We start from the raw sequence: 14,466 nt of genomic DNA, 5'->3' as shown, positions 1-14,466 counted from the left end.
GGCCCGAGCCTGTGCTCCCACTTCCCGCCTCCTGCCAGCCCGCCGTGCGAGGGCCGTGACGGCGACGTGGACTGCGTGTCCCTGTCCCACATTCAGACACCAAAGCCCCAGAGCGAGGGGAGGAGGTGCCGGGGTTGGGGGGTGCTCACGCTGGGATCAGCGCCCATGTAGGGAGAGGACGACCCCAGAGCCCCCCCCAACACGTAACACGGGGAGAAGGCGGCCATCGGCAAACCAGGAAGGGGCGCCCCCCCCAGAACCCGCCAGGCTGGCCCGCTGAGCCGTGAGAATCAACGTCCATCGTGGGCACCAGGGTCGTGGCGCTCTGCGGTGGAGCCCACGCTGAGGCGGGGCCTCCTCTGGCCACACCTTCCCCTCTGGGCTTGCCGCCCCCCCACCCCCAGGGGCGCCCACCGGACTCACTGAAGAACAGCAGGGTCCTGGAGGTCCGGCCAGCCCGGCCCAGGCGCACGTAGACCACGCCGTAGCTGTAGTCGGTGGCCAGCACTCGGAAGCCCTCCACCCCCTTCACTGGACCGGGAGACAAGTGCGGGGACATGGGGTCACCCTGCCCAGCAGGGGCGTCTGGAAAGGGCCAGGAGGGCCCCCCATACCCAACCACCGTCCAGGCCCAGGCTGCAGGCTCTTGCACGCTTGTGGGCTCTGGGACCGCGGCTTGCCCGACCCCCCGTGGGCCGCGGTCCTTCTCACCCACCCAGCCCTGGGACAGAGTCTCTGGCTCTGCGGCCCTGAGGCCGGGGACATGCCCCCCACCCAGGTCTTTCTCTCTGGGCCCCGGGCCACCGTACGCACAAGTATTCCTGAACATCGCCTTTTTCCTGTCTTTCCGCAGAATTAACGTGTGTGACCGGCACCCCTGTGACCTAGGGGGGCAAGGCGGGAGCCCTTTGTTGGCTCTGCGTTTCTGGGATTTTCCAGACGGGACCAGGGCCAGTCCCACGGCTTAAGAGGAGCACCCCAAACACCCACGGTCTGCAGAACGTCCCGCACACCTGGTGGCATCTCCCAAAAGCAGTCCTTGAATTTGAAGGGCAGGAGGGGGTTGGGGACCACAGAGACAGTCTGTTATATTTCCAGATGGCCGTGGTTCTGGCTCGCCACCCCTCACCAGCTCCCTTTTCCCCCATGGACCCGGAGATGCCCTGGGCTGTTTGTGGCCAGGGCTCCGGGAAGTGTGCCAGGCCCCCGCCTCGGTCCGCTCACCGGCCGAAGGCCAGGACCACCTCCAGCTGGCCTGTGGCGTGCACCTTCACCACGGACGCCCCCAGCTTCCTCCTGTCTCTGCCCGGCAAGAATCCGTGGCCCTCAGAGGCGATAGCCAGAATGTACCAGAACCCTGAAAACTGTGGAGCGCGTGCTGGGGAAGCTGCCTGTGCCAGGCTCCCAGCCGGGCCCCCAGGAACCCAGCAGGCCCTGACACTGGCCCGAGGCCCAGCCCGGGTCCCACACCTCCAGGCTGGCACAGCCTGTATGCCAGACCCCGGCTGCCCACCCGGGGCCCTGGTGGGCAGGTGCCAGGCTGGCCGGAGCCCCAAGGGCTGGGCCATGGGTGCCGTATGCTGAAACTCACCTCCTGGGCAAGGCCTCCCCTTCCTTCCACCTTGGCCCTCAGTCCCATCCGCCGGACTTCCTGCCACAAACCCACGTTCCCGGGCAGCCAGTGTCCCTGTCCACCCCCACTAGAACCTTCCACCCACCCACCATCTCGTTATTCGGAACATGCTCTGCTCGTTCTGCCTCTGCCCTCTGGCATCTCCGGTGCCCTGAGGCTGCCCCTGCCTGGGCTCTTCCCTACCCCCTCCTGCAGGGTCATGAGCTTCTCCAGAAAGGCCGGGGCCTGGAACTCCCGCCAGCCTCGGGGCACTGCCGGGTTTCAGGGAGTGATCGTCCCGCCACACGCTGCATCCCTGGCCCCATTGGCCCGGCGGTCTGGCTTGGGCACGGCAGGTGCGTGCGGCTCACCCTGTTCCAGTTGAGGTTCTGGGACTCCCTGAGTCGCTGCTCCTGCGGCCGGGAACCCAGAGCCAGCACAAGCGCCAAGACCAGCACAAGCGCCAGCCTCCAGGGTCCCATCCTCACCCTCCTTCCTCAGCCGCCGTGGCGCTGGGCTTAAATCTCCCCGCCCACCAGACCCTGCCGCGGGCGTCCAACCAACCAGGAGCCTTGAGCCAGCCTCCGGTGGGCCAGTGGGAGGGAGAAGGGCTCTGGGACCCAGACGGACTGCCCGGGTGCTCGGCCTGGTAGGTCGGCCTGAATTCGGAGGCCATCGTGTTCCCACGGGAGGCCCTGGGCCTCGCACCCCAGCCTCCCCAGAGGAGAGGTGAACAGCCTGGAGGCATCCCTGTGAGTCACTGCTGAGGCTTACTTGCATGTGAGAAACAGGACCCCCGTGAGGACGGGGCTCAGACGGCGCCAGCAGGACCCCAGGGCTCTCTGTCCAGGCAGGTGCTGATGGACAGGGCTGCTGGACGTGTGTGCACCTGCCCAGCCCCGACCCCGCGGGCCCTGCCCCTCTCCGAGAGCAACGGCCAGCCCCCAGCCGCGCTTCCGCCGGTGGCCCATGCTCTGGCCACGATGTCAGGCACGGCCCCACCAGACCATGGGAGGACCGACAGCCTCTGGAATCCTGGCCCTGCCCTGGCCCCGAAGCCCAAGACCGGGAAAGCCTGCTCTTGTGCCCTGGACGCCATGGCACCCAGTCGTGCAGCCTGGTGGCCCCCACGCCCACCCCCAGGATCTGCTCTAACTCGGATGGTCCTCCCACCAGCTGGGGATCCTGGTGACCTCTGCTTGAGGAGCCGCTGCCCCCAGCCCAGCCCCCACTCTGGAGCCAAGACCCGGGTCCGTGCATCCCTCCTCCAGAGCTGGCTCTGTGCTGCATGATCCAGCCCTTGGCGAGCCCACGGCACCCAGCCTCTGCCCCTGCACCGACGGGAGCCCCATCAGGGCAGTGCCCTGTCTGGCGCTTCTGTCCGCCCTCGGCACACAGGTGAGAGGCATCTGTAGGCGCCTGTGGAATTGCTTTATTTGGAGCTGCAGCCTGAGTCCTGGGGGCACGGCGCCGCATGCGGAGCTCCCAGGAGGCCAGCGCCCGGCCGGCCTCACACGACTCAGCAGGCACTGTCGCAGTAACTGGAAACCAAGAAGACCCCTGGGGGACCCCAGACTCACTGTGAGGGGTGTCTGCCCCCATCCCAGTCCCCGGCCCCTCACAGCGGCGAGGCTCTGGCTGTAGGTCTGGGGTGATGCTCGGAGAGGCGGCTTACCCGGAAAGCCTTGTGTGCACAGGTGACTGCAGGGACAGGAAGACCTGGGAAGGCGGGCTCCCAGGACACACTGGGGCCGCCCTGCTCTGCCCACAACCTCGCCCAAGACGGGGCTGCCCCTGTCTGGGCCTGGCTTGGGCAGGAACAGGTGACCCCATGAAAAGCTCCCCTCCCCAGTCCTGCCTAACTCCCTGAGGACCCCGAGACCAGACAGGGGCCTGTGGGCCGCGGGCGACACTCACGGTCCTGCTGCAACACGGCCCGCTGCTGGGACAGGAAGCCCAGACCCTTGCTCCATCTGGCAAAGCGATGCATGGCCTCCGGGCTGGCCAGGTCCGTCCGGCCTGCGGGGCAGGACAGGGGCCCTCACCACATGAGCCCTGTGCCCCAGCCATCCTTCCTGAGGGGGAAGGGGTGCTGGGATGAGCCTCTGGGACTCTGGGGGCGCAGCGTAGCGGTGGGCATGGTAGCCCTGGCCCCTGGTCTCCAGCACGTACTGTACAGCTCCACGGTGCTGAAGGCCTCGCCCTTGAACTCCAGCTGCGTGAACACAACGGCGTAGTCCCTGAAGTTGGTGCCTAGCACCCGGTAGTCCAACACGCCCAGGGCTGGAAAACACGTGCCCCCCAGGGAGCATCAGACTGCGCGAGATGCTGCCCGGAAAGCCGAGGGCTCCCCAGCATTGTCTCCTGGTCCCGGAGCCAGCACACAGAGGGTCTCCGGGACGGGTCGCTGGCGAGTACCTGTCCCAGCTCATGCGGATCCTGTCCCCTCGGGGGCACCACCACAGAGGGAGGCCCGGGGTCCTCATGGGGGCGTGCCAGGTATAGCCCTCTGTCCTCAAGATTGGGGTAAAACCTCTGACAAAATGAGTCCTCTCGCTTCCTGGTGGAAGTCTTGGGGACGGACCGGACCGGTCCCCTCCCCATGGCACTGGGCGGGCGGCAGGGGACCCCAGCCTGGGCCGCAGGCAGTGGAACCCCCTGGGGAGGGCCCAGGAGCGAAGCGCCCCCTCCCCCGCCCCGTGCCCCCCATGAGACAGCAGAGGCCGTCGCCTTACAGGGGTTCTCAAACGCCCATCCCGGCTTCCGCCTCCGCAGCTCTACCACGTTCACGTCGCAGCTCTCCAGCCTGGAAGAGACACCGTCCGTCCTCGGCTGCGCGTCGGGACTCCGGACCAGGAGGGGCGAGGAGTCTACCTCCTGGATCTGGCCAGTCACCAGCGTGCCGCACAGGGGGTCCTGGCGGCCCAGCCCCCGCTGCCCGGAAACCTCGTGCTCCGGCGGCTCCCACCCGGCCTGGGAAGGAGCTGGTGTGAGAGCCAAGTGCAAGCCGGCTTCCTTGCGCAGCCCCAGCGCCCCGTACTGAGGCGGCGCGGCGGGAGCCTCAGACCAGCACAGCGTCGGCTGCAGTTTCGGGTGAAGACAGTCAGCGTCCGGAGGGGCCGACGCGCCCTGAGCGGTCAGTCCGTGAACTGAACAAAGCCGGCGGTGTCGCCGCGGGGTCTGCCCAGGAGGAGCTCGCGGCTGGGACCTTCTGGAAGGAGGAAGAGCCGGCAAGAGCCGTGCGGGAGAGGACGCAGCGGAGCGCGGGCTGCAACCGGGCACACACGGGGTCTGCACAGTCAACAGACCGAGCGAAGGAACGAGCGGCAAGTCCGAAAGCCGGGGCGCCGGGGGGCGCCGACCGCCCAGCGTCCGGCTCTTGGTTTCGGCTCCGGTTGTGAGGTGGCGCTCGAGCGCCCAGCACGGCCGGCCGAGGTTTGCCCCACGCGCGGCGCGTGTCGCTCACTCTCTCTAGAATAAACACACAAATCTTTTTTGTTCAAGTCCGAAAATAAAGCAAAATGGGAGCGTGGGAGTTTGACACGTGACAAAGTCAGCCTGAGTCAGGGGACGGCGCAGCTCAGTGAGCGACGTTAGAAACCGGGCAGTCGTCTGGGGAAAAACAAAGTGTTCCTCCTGGTTTCCCAGGGTCAAGCCCCAAGCCAGGGGCCCGAAGCGCCAGGGGCTTGGAGCAGTTTCCTAGACGACCGTGCTGCAGGAGAAAGCTGGCGCGCGTCCACGCAAAATCGGAAAGAAACCCTTCCTGCAGCTAAAAAAAGAAAAAACGCTCCTCAACATTATAAGAAAAATGACAGACTGGAAAATATACTTGCAACGGTTTCTGTCGCAGACAAGCATCTAACGTCATCATACATTATTCCTACGAACCGGGAAAAACAGCTCAGAGAAAACCACGCCGGACACGGGAGCAGGCGGCGCGCCGGGCCGGCCCCGTGGAGGGTGCCCAGCTGCGCCCGGGCTCTGCTGTCGTCACCGGGGCGCGTACGAGCTGCCGGGGTCACCTGGGGCCCATCCGACGACGGAGGATGACGGAGGACCAAGAGCTGGGGAACACGTGTGACCCGGAGCCTGGCAGCTCCCAGGGACTGACCCTTCAGGGGACCCCTCAGAGACAAAGGCCCCCAGGCCCCCTCCCTAGAGGGTGTTTCCAAGTACAGACGGTCGGAGAGCGTGGTCTGTCCAGCGGCAGAAGGCCTGAGGGGGGCCACCCTGCAAAAATGTGGAGTGGAGCCCCCGGTCCGTGTGGGGGACGGTCACCGTCCGGCCAGCGAGGCCCCTGCAGGGCACACGAAGAAGAACCCAGGGAAAGGCTCAAAAGGGAGACTCGAACACCCATGCTCGCGGCAGCACCATTGACAGAACCAAACGGTGGAAGCAGCCACGCGGCCCGTCCACACGACGGAACATGACTCAGCCTGAAAGAGGCAGGAATCCCGACACCGGCCACACCGTGAGGTCCGCCCGGCACAGAGGGACCGACCCAGAAGGAGCGACACCCAGGAGGCCCCGGAGGAGTCACCGCAGACACCCGGCAGGGCAGGGACGGAGGTGGAGTGGCCTGGTGGCGAGCGAGGGACGGCGGGCCAGCAGGTGAGCGTGCTCCGCGCCCCCGCGCCGCGCTTCCAGGGGTGAAGGCGGCAGTCTCGGCGCTGTGTTCATCTCGCTGCAGCTTTTAGACATTTCATAAAGACCAAAGAGAACAAAACCTGAAATGCTTTAAAAGAGAGCAAAGCCTCTGTGCGCTGGTAGGGAACAACCCCCAGCACGTGTGGGCAAATGACACTCGTGTGCGGCCGTGCGCCTGCCCACGCCTCGCAGACACAGGCTACCCGCCGGGAAGAGCCGGGCTGGCCGGGCAGCGGGGAGCACCCCCACGGTACGCCCCGTGGACCCTGACTTTGGAGCCGCGCACATGTAGTTCCTGTCCGAGGGCCAACGGGTGAAACGGAATGACTCGGCCAGACAGAGGCCCGCGCCCTCCTTCAAGCCCTGATGCGACTGTGAGTCGCAGGCGCCGGCTCGGCACAACCCGCCTTTCCTAATCGGGGTCTGGCCTGGGGCCCCCAGGCCCTCCGTCTCCTGCAGGCGGACGTGGGAACGAGGGGTGGCCGCAGGCCCTGGAGAGCCCACGTGCGGCAGCAGCTTGTGCGTCGCGGAGGGCCCCCAGCCCGGCCTGAGCCCCACCCAGACGCGGGGGCCCAGCCTGCTCACCGGTGCCTGGAGGACAGCATTCTCAGGTGGTTTTCTGAGGTCAGGGTCACCACGACGCCCTCGATGTTCTTCGTGGCTTTGTCCAGTGCAAAGCCCTTCTCGCCTGAGGCCACGGCAAGAACATACCAGGGCCCCAGCAGCTGGTCGGGGAGGAGCACGTGAGGGCCTGACCCTCCAGCCCTTGGAGGCTTCCTCCCTCTACCTGGGAACCCAGGGCCCCGACCTCAGGCTAGCCCATCCCCCCATAGCTGGTGCCAGTCTGGGCTGCCACTGGGAGGGTAGCCCCAAGGCTGCGTGGCCCCACAGGAGGGGCCTGGGCCCCAGGACAGACGGGCCTCCAGGCCTGTGTCATCCCAACAGGGTGGCTGTTACCTGCTGGGGGTCAAGCCTCCCTAGCCACACTGCCTGGGTTCTGGGCGCGGAGACCAAAGCCAGGAGAGCCGTCAGCAGGACAGCCAGCATCGTCTCTGAGATCCTCCCACCAGCACACATGCCTCGGGGCCAGGGGGTGCCGTCCATCCAGCCACTGAAAACCCATTTATGTGTCTCCGAATGGGTCACTGTGGGCGGCCTGCTAACCACAGGACACCGGCCCAGCCGCTCTTCTTCCGAGGCGGGGAAATCACCCAAGGGTGGGGGCATTATTATTCTGCGGTGGCCTCTGCGCCCTGCCCAGGTGAGCTAGAGCGTGGGGAGTGGGCCCCCAGGGAATGGGTGCCAAGCGCACACCAAGCATCCTTGTCAACGTGGCCGTGCCGGTTCCTGCTCCCTTCCGTCGGAAGCTTCCAGAACGAACACCCTAATCCCGGTCACACAACCTCCTCTCCTCCCGGAGATCCAACACTCTCCCATGCTCGGTCTGCAAAGGCCAGAGACCCTGGTCGTTAATCCTGGCTGGCAGTAGGTCAAGGCCAAGAACAAGGGGAGGCACAACTAGTTCTCCAGGAGATGCAGACCGAACCTTTTCTTTCAGTCATCAACAATTAAAAAAAAAAATCTAAAACTTAAAACAACAACAACAAAAACAACCCCTCCTGGTTCACCCATTATTCTTGCTCTGGTGGCCTGGCCTCCCGCCCCCACCCACAGTCAACACCCCATCCAGAATGTCCAGTTCCTTCTGCCCCTCCAGGCCACCCGTCTGAACGTGTCCACTCTCTGGCCAGCCTTGGTCCTGCTGCCTCCCACCTCGTGCTCCCTGACCCGGCCAGACCCGTCAGGAGCTGCATGTGCCCCAGGGTCCCATGGGAGCTCTGTGTGGGCCTGACTTCTCAGCCCCCATCATCTGAGCCCCTACCTGGGGGCAGGGGACAGAGGGCTTAGTAGGATCTCTCTGAGCCCCTGGAACCCAGGGGGAGGTGGTAGGAAGACCCTTCACTGGGAGGCTGGAGGAAGTGGTGGAAAGTGCAGACCGTATTGCCGGGCCTCTGCCCGTTGGCTTCCGGGGTCCATCAACACAGACACAGGGAGGGTTGGGAGGGTGGCGGACAGATAAAGCTTTTGTCTTGTCAGGCCTTTCCAAGGACGTGCCTCTGTGAAGCGGCCGCTCCAGCCCCCTCCTGGGAGGAGAGGCTGCCAGGGAGCAAACCAGCCCTTGCGTAAATTTGCAGCTAAACTTTCCACCGCACCCGGGCCTGGGGGTCTCAGACCTTGAACATGGATTAGGGTGTCCTGTGACCACCAGCTTCCCTGATGCCTGGCGGAAGAAGACGAAATACAAGGACAAAACTGTCCCCTACGCTTCAAACCAGTCCTGTTCACCATGTGTTTTCAAGTGCAGTTTCCTGACACGACGTTTGAGGAGACCAAGATGGAAGAAGAGAAACGCTGCAAAGAAAGAGACAATAGAAGCAGACCCACCAATGCTCCCGGCCTCGAAAGAGACAATAGAAGCAGACCCGCCAATGCTCCCGGCCTCGAAGTTACAAGGCCAGCTCTCCCACTCCGCCTGGGCTGACTTCACAAAAATACACACGTGGGGTGGCTTGCGAACAACAGATGCTTAGTTCTCAATTCTGGGGGCTGAGCGTTCCAGTCGGGGTGCCAGCAGGGTCAGGGAGGGCCTCTGGTGGGTCACAGACCTCTCAGTGTCCTCATGGCGGAAGGGGTAGCAGCGTTCTGTGGGGTCTCTTTCATCAGGGGACTGATTGCATTCATGAGGGCTCCACACTCATGACCTCGCCACCTTCCAAAGGCCCGCTGCCCCACAGCACCATACTGGGGGCTAGGACGTCAGCACGGATGTTGGGGGGAGACACACACATCAGGACCACACAGATTGTGAAAATAGCTATGATCACCTTGCTTAACAAGATGAGAGCCATATTTGAAATTATATTGTATTTTCGTAATTCTCATCATACAGCTGGAAATCATAAAAAATGGTCTACGCAAATGACACCTGTGTAACCCAAAATAATCTTACAGATTGTGGATTTGGGGAGAAAACATATACAGCGGGCTCTTGTGAACCAAAATGAACAGGTTGTACTACAAAAGAGACATCTTAAATCCTGGGAAAAAATAGAGTTTTATAAATACGTGCTGTCAAGACAACCGGAAATCCAAAGGGAAGGAGATTAAAATGGAGCACAGTCTCCTCGTGCGTGGGAGTAAGCGCCAAACGGATCAGAGACCCAAAGGCTAAACGTGGAAATGCAACCGTGTGAGTAATGAGAGAAATCACCGGTGAGTTCCTCTACGATGTGGATGTAGGGAAAGGCTTTCTGGTTGTGTCGGGAGTTCAGTCCTGAAGGTGGAATCACTAGGAAGCCTATGTCTTCACAAGAAACGGTTTTGGGGCAGGAGTTTGAGCTCATGTCAGCACTGTGGGAGCTCATTCTGCAGGCCCTGTAAGGCTCTTGCCTTCTAGGAATTCTGGAGAATACCACGGAACCCAGGCAGATCAACCCCTACAGACCCAGGAGCCGCACTAAGTGTGCATCAAAATCCAGATTTAATGAAAGGAAGTACTGGAAAATCACTTGACTCTATTTTTAAGCTTCTTTTTTATACCAAAGCCCTAAACAAAGTCAAAAGAAGAATGACAAGGCCCGAGAAAATATTTCCAACACGTGTCACATGTGAGGGCTAATAGCCATACTCTAGAAGAAACTTAAAAATTAACGAAAAGAGGACTGGGGTGCCTGGATGGCTCCATGGGTTAAAGCCTCTGCCTTCGGCTCAGGTCACGATCCCAGAGTCCTGGGATCGAGCAGGCATCGGGCTCTCTGCTCCGCGGGGAGCCTGCTTCCTTCTCTCTCTGCCTGCCTCTGCCTGCTTGTGATCTCTGTCTGTCAAATAAGTAAATAAAATCTTAAAAAAAAAAAAAAAGAAGAAAGAAAAAAGGCCTGAAAACCCATCAGAAAAATGGACAAATGACATCACCAGATAATTCACATGAAAAACTTAACATGACCCCCAAACATACGAAGACATGCTCGCTAGGAATCGCCTTCCCCGCTCCCCACCAATTTCTAGGCTGGAGTCCTGAGCCCAGAAACTCCGCATACGACTGGTGGGACGCGGACACTTCACAGGGCAATTAAGTCAAAATGAGGCCATTCAGATTAAACACACCTGCGGTCCTTATCCGAAGAGACTGAGGCACACACAGGGGCGACCACGCGAGCACTGCAGGAGCAGACGGCCACCTACACGCCGAGGAGAGAGGCCTTGGGAGGTCCCCGCGTGCGCCTGGCCTCAGCTCCAGCCTCCAGATCCGGGGGAGCCCGTGCGGCTGGTGTAAGGGTCTGGTGCTCTGTCACGGCAGCCCTGGTGAACGGACACCAGGCGCGTTTTCATTCAGTAAGAGGAATGCAAACTGAAACAACGCGGAGACGCTGCTCCTCGGCTGTCCCACGGCCAAACCCGCAGAGCTCCGCCGCGCCCGCACGCGCCCGCGCACGGCTCGGCCGGCGGCCCATGGGGCCGTCACCGTCCAGGGGAGTGTGCAACATCGTAAACCTTAGCTGCGTGCCCGTTTATCTTTTGTTCTAGAAACCCCCTCCCAGGAACCTACCGTGGGGAAGCGCCCGGGACGGCGGGCGCGACGGGACACCCAGGGCCGGGCCGGGCCGGCGCCGTCTGTGCCGCCGCTGTCGGCAGTCGGCTCGGGGCCACACCCGGGAGCCCGGCCGAACGGCAGATGCTCCACCACAGGCCCCACGGGGCTGTGGAACAGAACCCGGAGGTCTCTGTCGACCAGCGTGCAGGGACAGGACACCCAGGTGTACCACAGGTGCCGGAGGGCAGGTGACGCGCACAGCCTTCTAGGGGACACTGAAAGGGGCGATGAGGAACCACGTCCGTGTCTGCTTATTCCCGCAAGAAGAGACACAGAAGGACAGATGGACAGAGCTTAGGCGCGCCCGGGGGCGGGCTGGGAGGACATTAAACCCCTCCCACTGCACACCTGCTTGTTTTTCTTACAGATTTATTTATTTATTTTAGAAGGAGAGCGAGCGAGCAGGGGGAGGGGCAGAGGCGCCAGGAGAGGGACTCTCCGGCAGGCTCCCCGCGGGGTGTGGAGGCCCCAGGGACGCGGGGCTCGATCCCACCACCCTGAGAGCGCGACCTGAGCTGAGGTCAGGACTCGGACGCTTCACCACCTGCGCCGGCCCCGAGCAGACCTTCTTTGTGTAGTTGTGCCTTTGGGATCACATTAATCTACGGCCCTCGAGAGTGCATGCGTGGGATCCCACCGCGTGACGAGTCATGACGTCACCCCGGGAAGGAGAGCCGCAGAATCAGCCCTGAGAAAGTTCGGACGGAGTGTTGTTTCTAGAAGTTCTCGGGCTGAACAGTAAAGGAGCGATAAACGAATCTGAGTCGCAGCCTGCCCGAGGCTGGCTCTCCGCCGGGGTGACTCCTTCTCGTGTGCTCGGGGCGGGTCACAGGACAATGGTTGTCCCAGGGTTGGGAAGGCAGGTGGAAAGGGGCGCTCGCTCTGCTGAGAAGGCTTCGACCCCCCGCCCCCCGGCCCCGGGCAGACGCAGAGCCTAGCATTCCCGCAGCCCAGACCTTGGTTCCTCGGTACCGTTTTCTGCAAAAGGGAATAGGCTCCTTGGAGAGGTGATTCAAAGGTAGAGTCACAGGAAGCAAAAGAGGAACTAGGGGTGATTCTGGTCCCAGACAGGAAACACGTGCTTGAGGAATCAGGGGAACGTGTCAGAAAGACTCCAGGGCCATCCTAAACGAGTGACCCTGGACAAGTCCGCACAGGTTTGCTCGCCAAGACTGAAGACTATGGTGGGCGCTGAGCCGTGCAGGAATGAGGCCGGCCCGAGCCTGTGCTGACGGACGGGACACACGTGGGGAGAAGCGCAGGCTCGAGGCCCCGGGAGGGCGCTGACTGGCCCCGCTGAGCCCCGCTCTCCCGGCCCTCCTGAGCGCCCCTCGGGCCTGCATGGGCATCGCCTGCGAGGTCCCTCGGCCTGGGGCCACACCAGCCCCTCCTTCTCGTACTGCCCGTAGGTAGTGACACACTCTCTGCACTTTGGTCTGCATAAATAGCTTCGTTTCCTGCAATTCTCCGTCCTCTGGAGGTGACCTCCGCGCCTGTCCTTGTCCCCAGCTCCATTGGTGTCTGCAAACCGGGGAAGCCACGGGTGGCCGCGTCCCTGGGCGTGGTGCCCCCCTCCTGCGCCGGCCTCCCCGAGCCGCAGGGCTGGGATTCTTTGAGCATACTTTGGCCTCCATTTCTTCAAATATTTTTCCGCCCCATTTTCTCTGTTTTCTCTTGCGGGATGAGTCTACACGCCCAGCCTTGCCCCCCGACCCCCCAGGCCAGTCTCTCTCCACTCTGCTTCTGGGTGCCAACAGTCTGCGTTGGTTTGTCTGGGTTCCTGGCCCTCCGCAGTCCGCTGAGCCTGTCCCCGGCCCGCTGACCCCGAGCACTGCCTGCGTCCAGCCTGGCTCTCCGCGTGGTCGCCGGCCCGCCGCCCAGGGGCCCTATCTGTTCCCATGTTCACTCCCCGAGCAAACACTGTCGAATTCTGCCTTCTCCTAGTGCGCCAGCTCCTGGAGCCTGACTCCCTTTCGGCCTTGAACTTACAGCCGGTGTGTTTGAACGCCGCCCGCGGGCCGGCCGGGACCTCCTGCTAGCCTCCTATGCAGCCTTGTTTCCTCGCGTGTGCGGAGGCCTGTGTACTCACGGTGACTTCCCCAGGCTCTGGCTGCCCCTGTCGCCCTCTGAAAGCTGTTGGCTTTTGTTGGGGATGAAACTGCGTCCCCAGAAACGCCACTCTTGAAGCCGCAGTCGCCGCGGCAGCTGTGTCTGGAGCTGGGGCCTCTCGGGCAATGACGGGGTTCAGGGAGGTCGTGCAGGTGGGACCCCATCTCCTGGGACTGGTGCCCGTCCAAGTGGTGGGGAGCCCCGTGCGTGGAGCAGAGGCCACATGTGGGCCCCAGGGAGGCGCACCGGCTCCGGGCCAGGAAGCCGGGTCTCAGCAGAGACCAACCCCGTCAGCACCCTGACCTCGGGTGTCCAGCTTCTAGATGTCTGGGAAGTAAACCCTGATGTCCGGGGGCCCCACCCAGCCCACGGCGCTGTCATGCCCGCCCAAGCCGATGAGGCTGACTGTCGCCTCTCAGGCAGCTCACTGTGCACTCACTGCAAGCTTGGGCCGGACAGATCCATGGAAAGTGCAGATCGTCCCCAAGCTATTGGACGTCGCTCCTGTGGGTCTTCGGTCTGGCAAGGCCCAGACAGGCCCTACCCTGGGGGCAGGCTTCACGATGGGCCGCCAGAGTATCACTGGGGTCTCTCTGTTCTGGGGCAGCACTGCTGGGCCTTAGGGACCGCTCACCCCCGAGGCCGCTGCTCCCCAGAAGCTTGGACTGTCCTGGGCTGTGCTCAGACCGTGGGGCTGACTCCTGTCCCACTATTCCTTCCCTGACCAGGCCACCGTGTCTGCCGTCCGGTCTCAGACGCGGCTAACGGAAGAAAACGCAGGCCGTGGGGTGACAGGGCGTGACGGAAAAGGCTGGCCCAGCCACGCACAGCGGGGCGCAAGGAAGCCATCAGGGGACAGAAGCACAGAAGCACAGGACTGAAGGGCCTTGGCCACCGTGCCCACGGGGATTAACTTTAGGGCAGTGGGGAGCCGTGCAAGAATGTGGCTGGAAATGCAGCCGGCAGATCTGACCTACAGTTCTGCTCTGCTGGGGCCGCTCAGGCTCTCCGGGGGCAGGACGGCAGCCTGGATGGACCGTGGGGCTCACAAGCCCGGGAAGCCTAGCCCGCGGGCTCTGAGCCGGGCAGGGCTGGGCATGACCGCCAGCGGGAAGAGGGAGACGGCCCGTCCTCCTGCACGAGCAGTGTGGTCCCCGGGCTCCCCGGGAAAGAACCAGGGAACGCACCAGAAGCCAGCCCGGCCAGTGGCCTCCCCCAGCTCAGCCCTCCCGGGACGAAGACCCAGCCGGGGGGGATATGAACGACTCCCACGGCGCCCACAGACCACCAGACAGCTGGGTTTGCTGCCACTTCCCGGCAGCCCCGCCCATCCCCCCACAGCCCTGCTCCCCCAAGAAAGACGCTCGGGGCAGCGGGTTCGGTAGTGCGCTTTATTCAGAGCAAGGGCCAGCAGCCCCCCGGGGCCAGGACAGGCCAGAGGGACGGG

The 14,466-nt window shown here is 63.1% G+C and overlaps 1 protein-coding gene across 1 annotated transcript; it reads right to left on the bottom strand.

Annotated features, from left to right (window-relative positions):
• Positions 1 to 1,239: 1,239 nt before the first annotated feature.
• On the bottom strand, positions 1,240 to 7,306 carry LCN6 (lipocalin 6). Its single transcript, XM_059412139.1, has 6 exons — positions 7,217 to 7,306; positions 6,845 to 6,984; positions 4,348 to 4,418; positions 3,785 to 3,895; positions 3,530 to 3,631; positions 1,240 to 1,364 (listed from the first exon to the last, which is right to left on the bottom strand). The coding sequence occupies exons 1-6, from the start codon at positions 7,304 to 7,306 to the stop codon at positions 1,327 to 1,329; spliced, it is 552 nt and encodes a 183-aa protein (XP_059268122.1). The 3' UTR covers positions 1,240 to 1,326.
• Positions 7,307 to 14,466: the final 7,160 nt, after the last annotated feature.

The sequence above is a fragment of the Mustela nigripes genome, chromosome 9 (assembly GCF_022355385.1).
Source record: "Mustela nigripes isolate SB6536 chromosome 9, MUSNIG.SB6536, whole genome shotgun sequence".
Taxonomy (NCBI): domain Eukaryota; kingdom Metazoa; phylum Chordata; class Mammalia; order Carnivora; family Mustelidae; genus Mustela; species Mustela nigripes.
The sequence above is the reverse complement of the archived record's forward strand: the minus strand, read 5'-3'. Positions and strand labels throughout refer to the sequence as shown.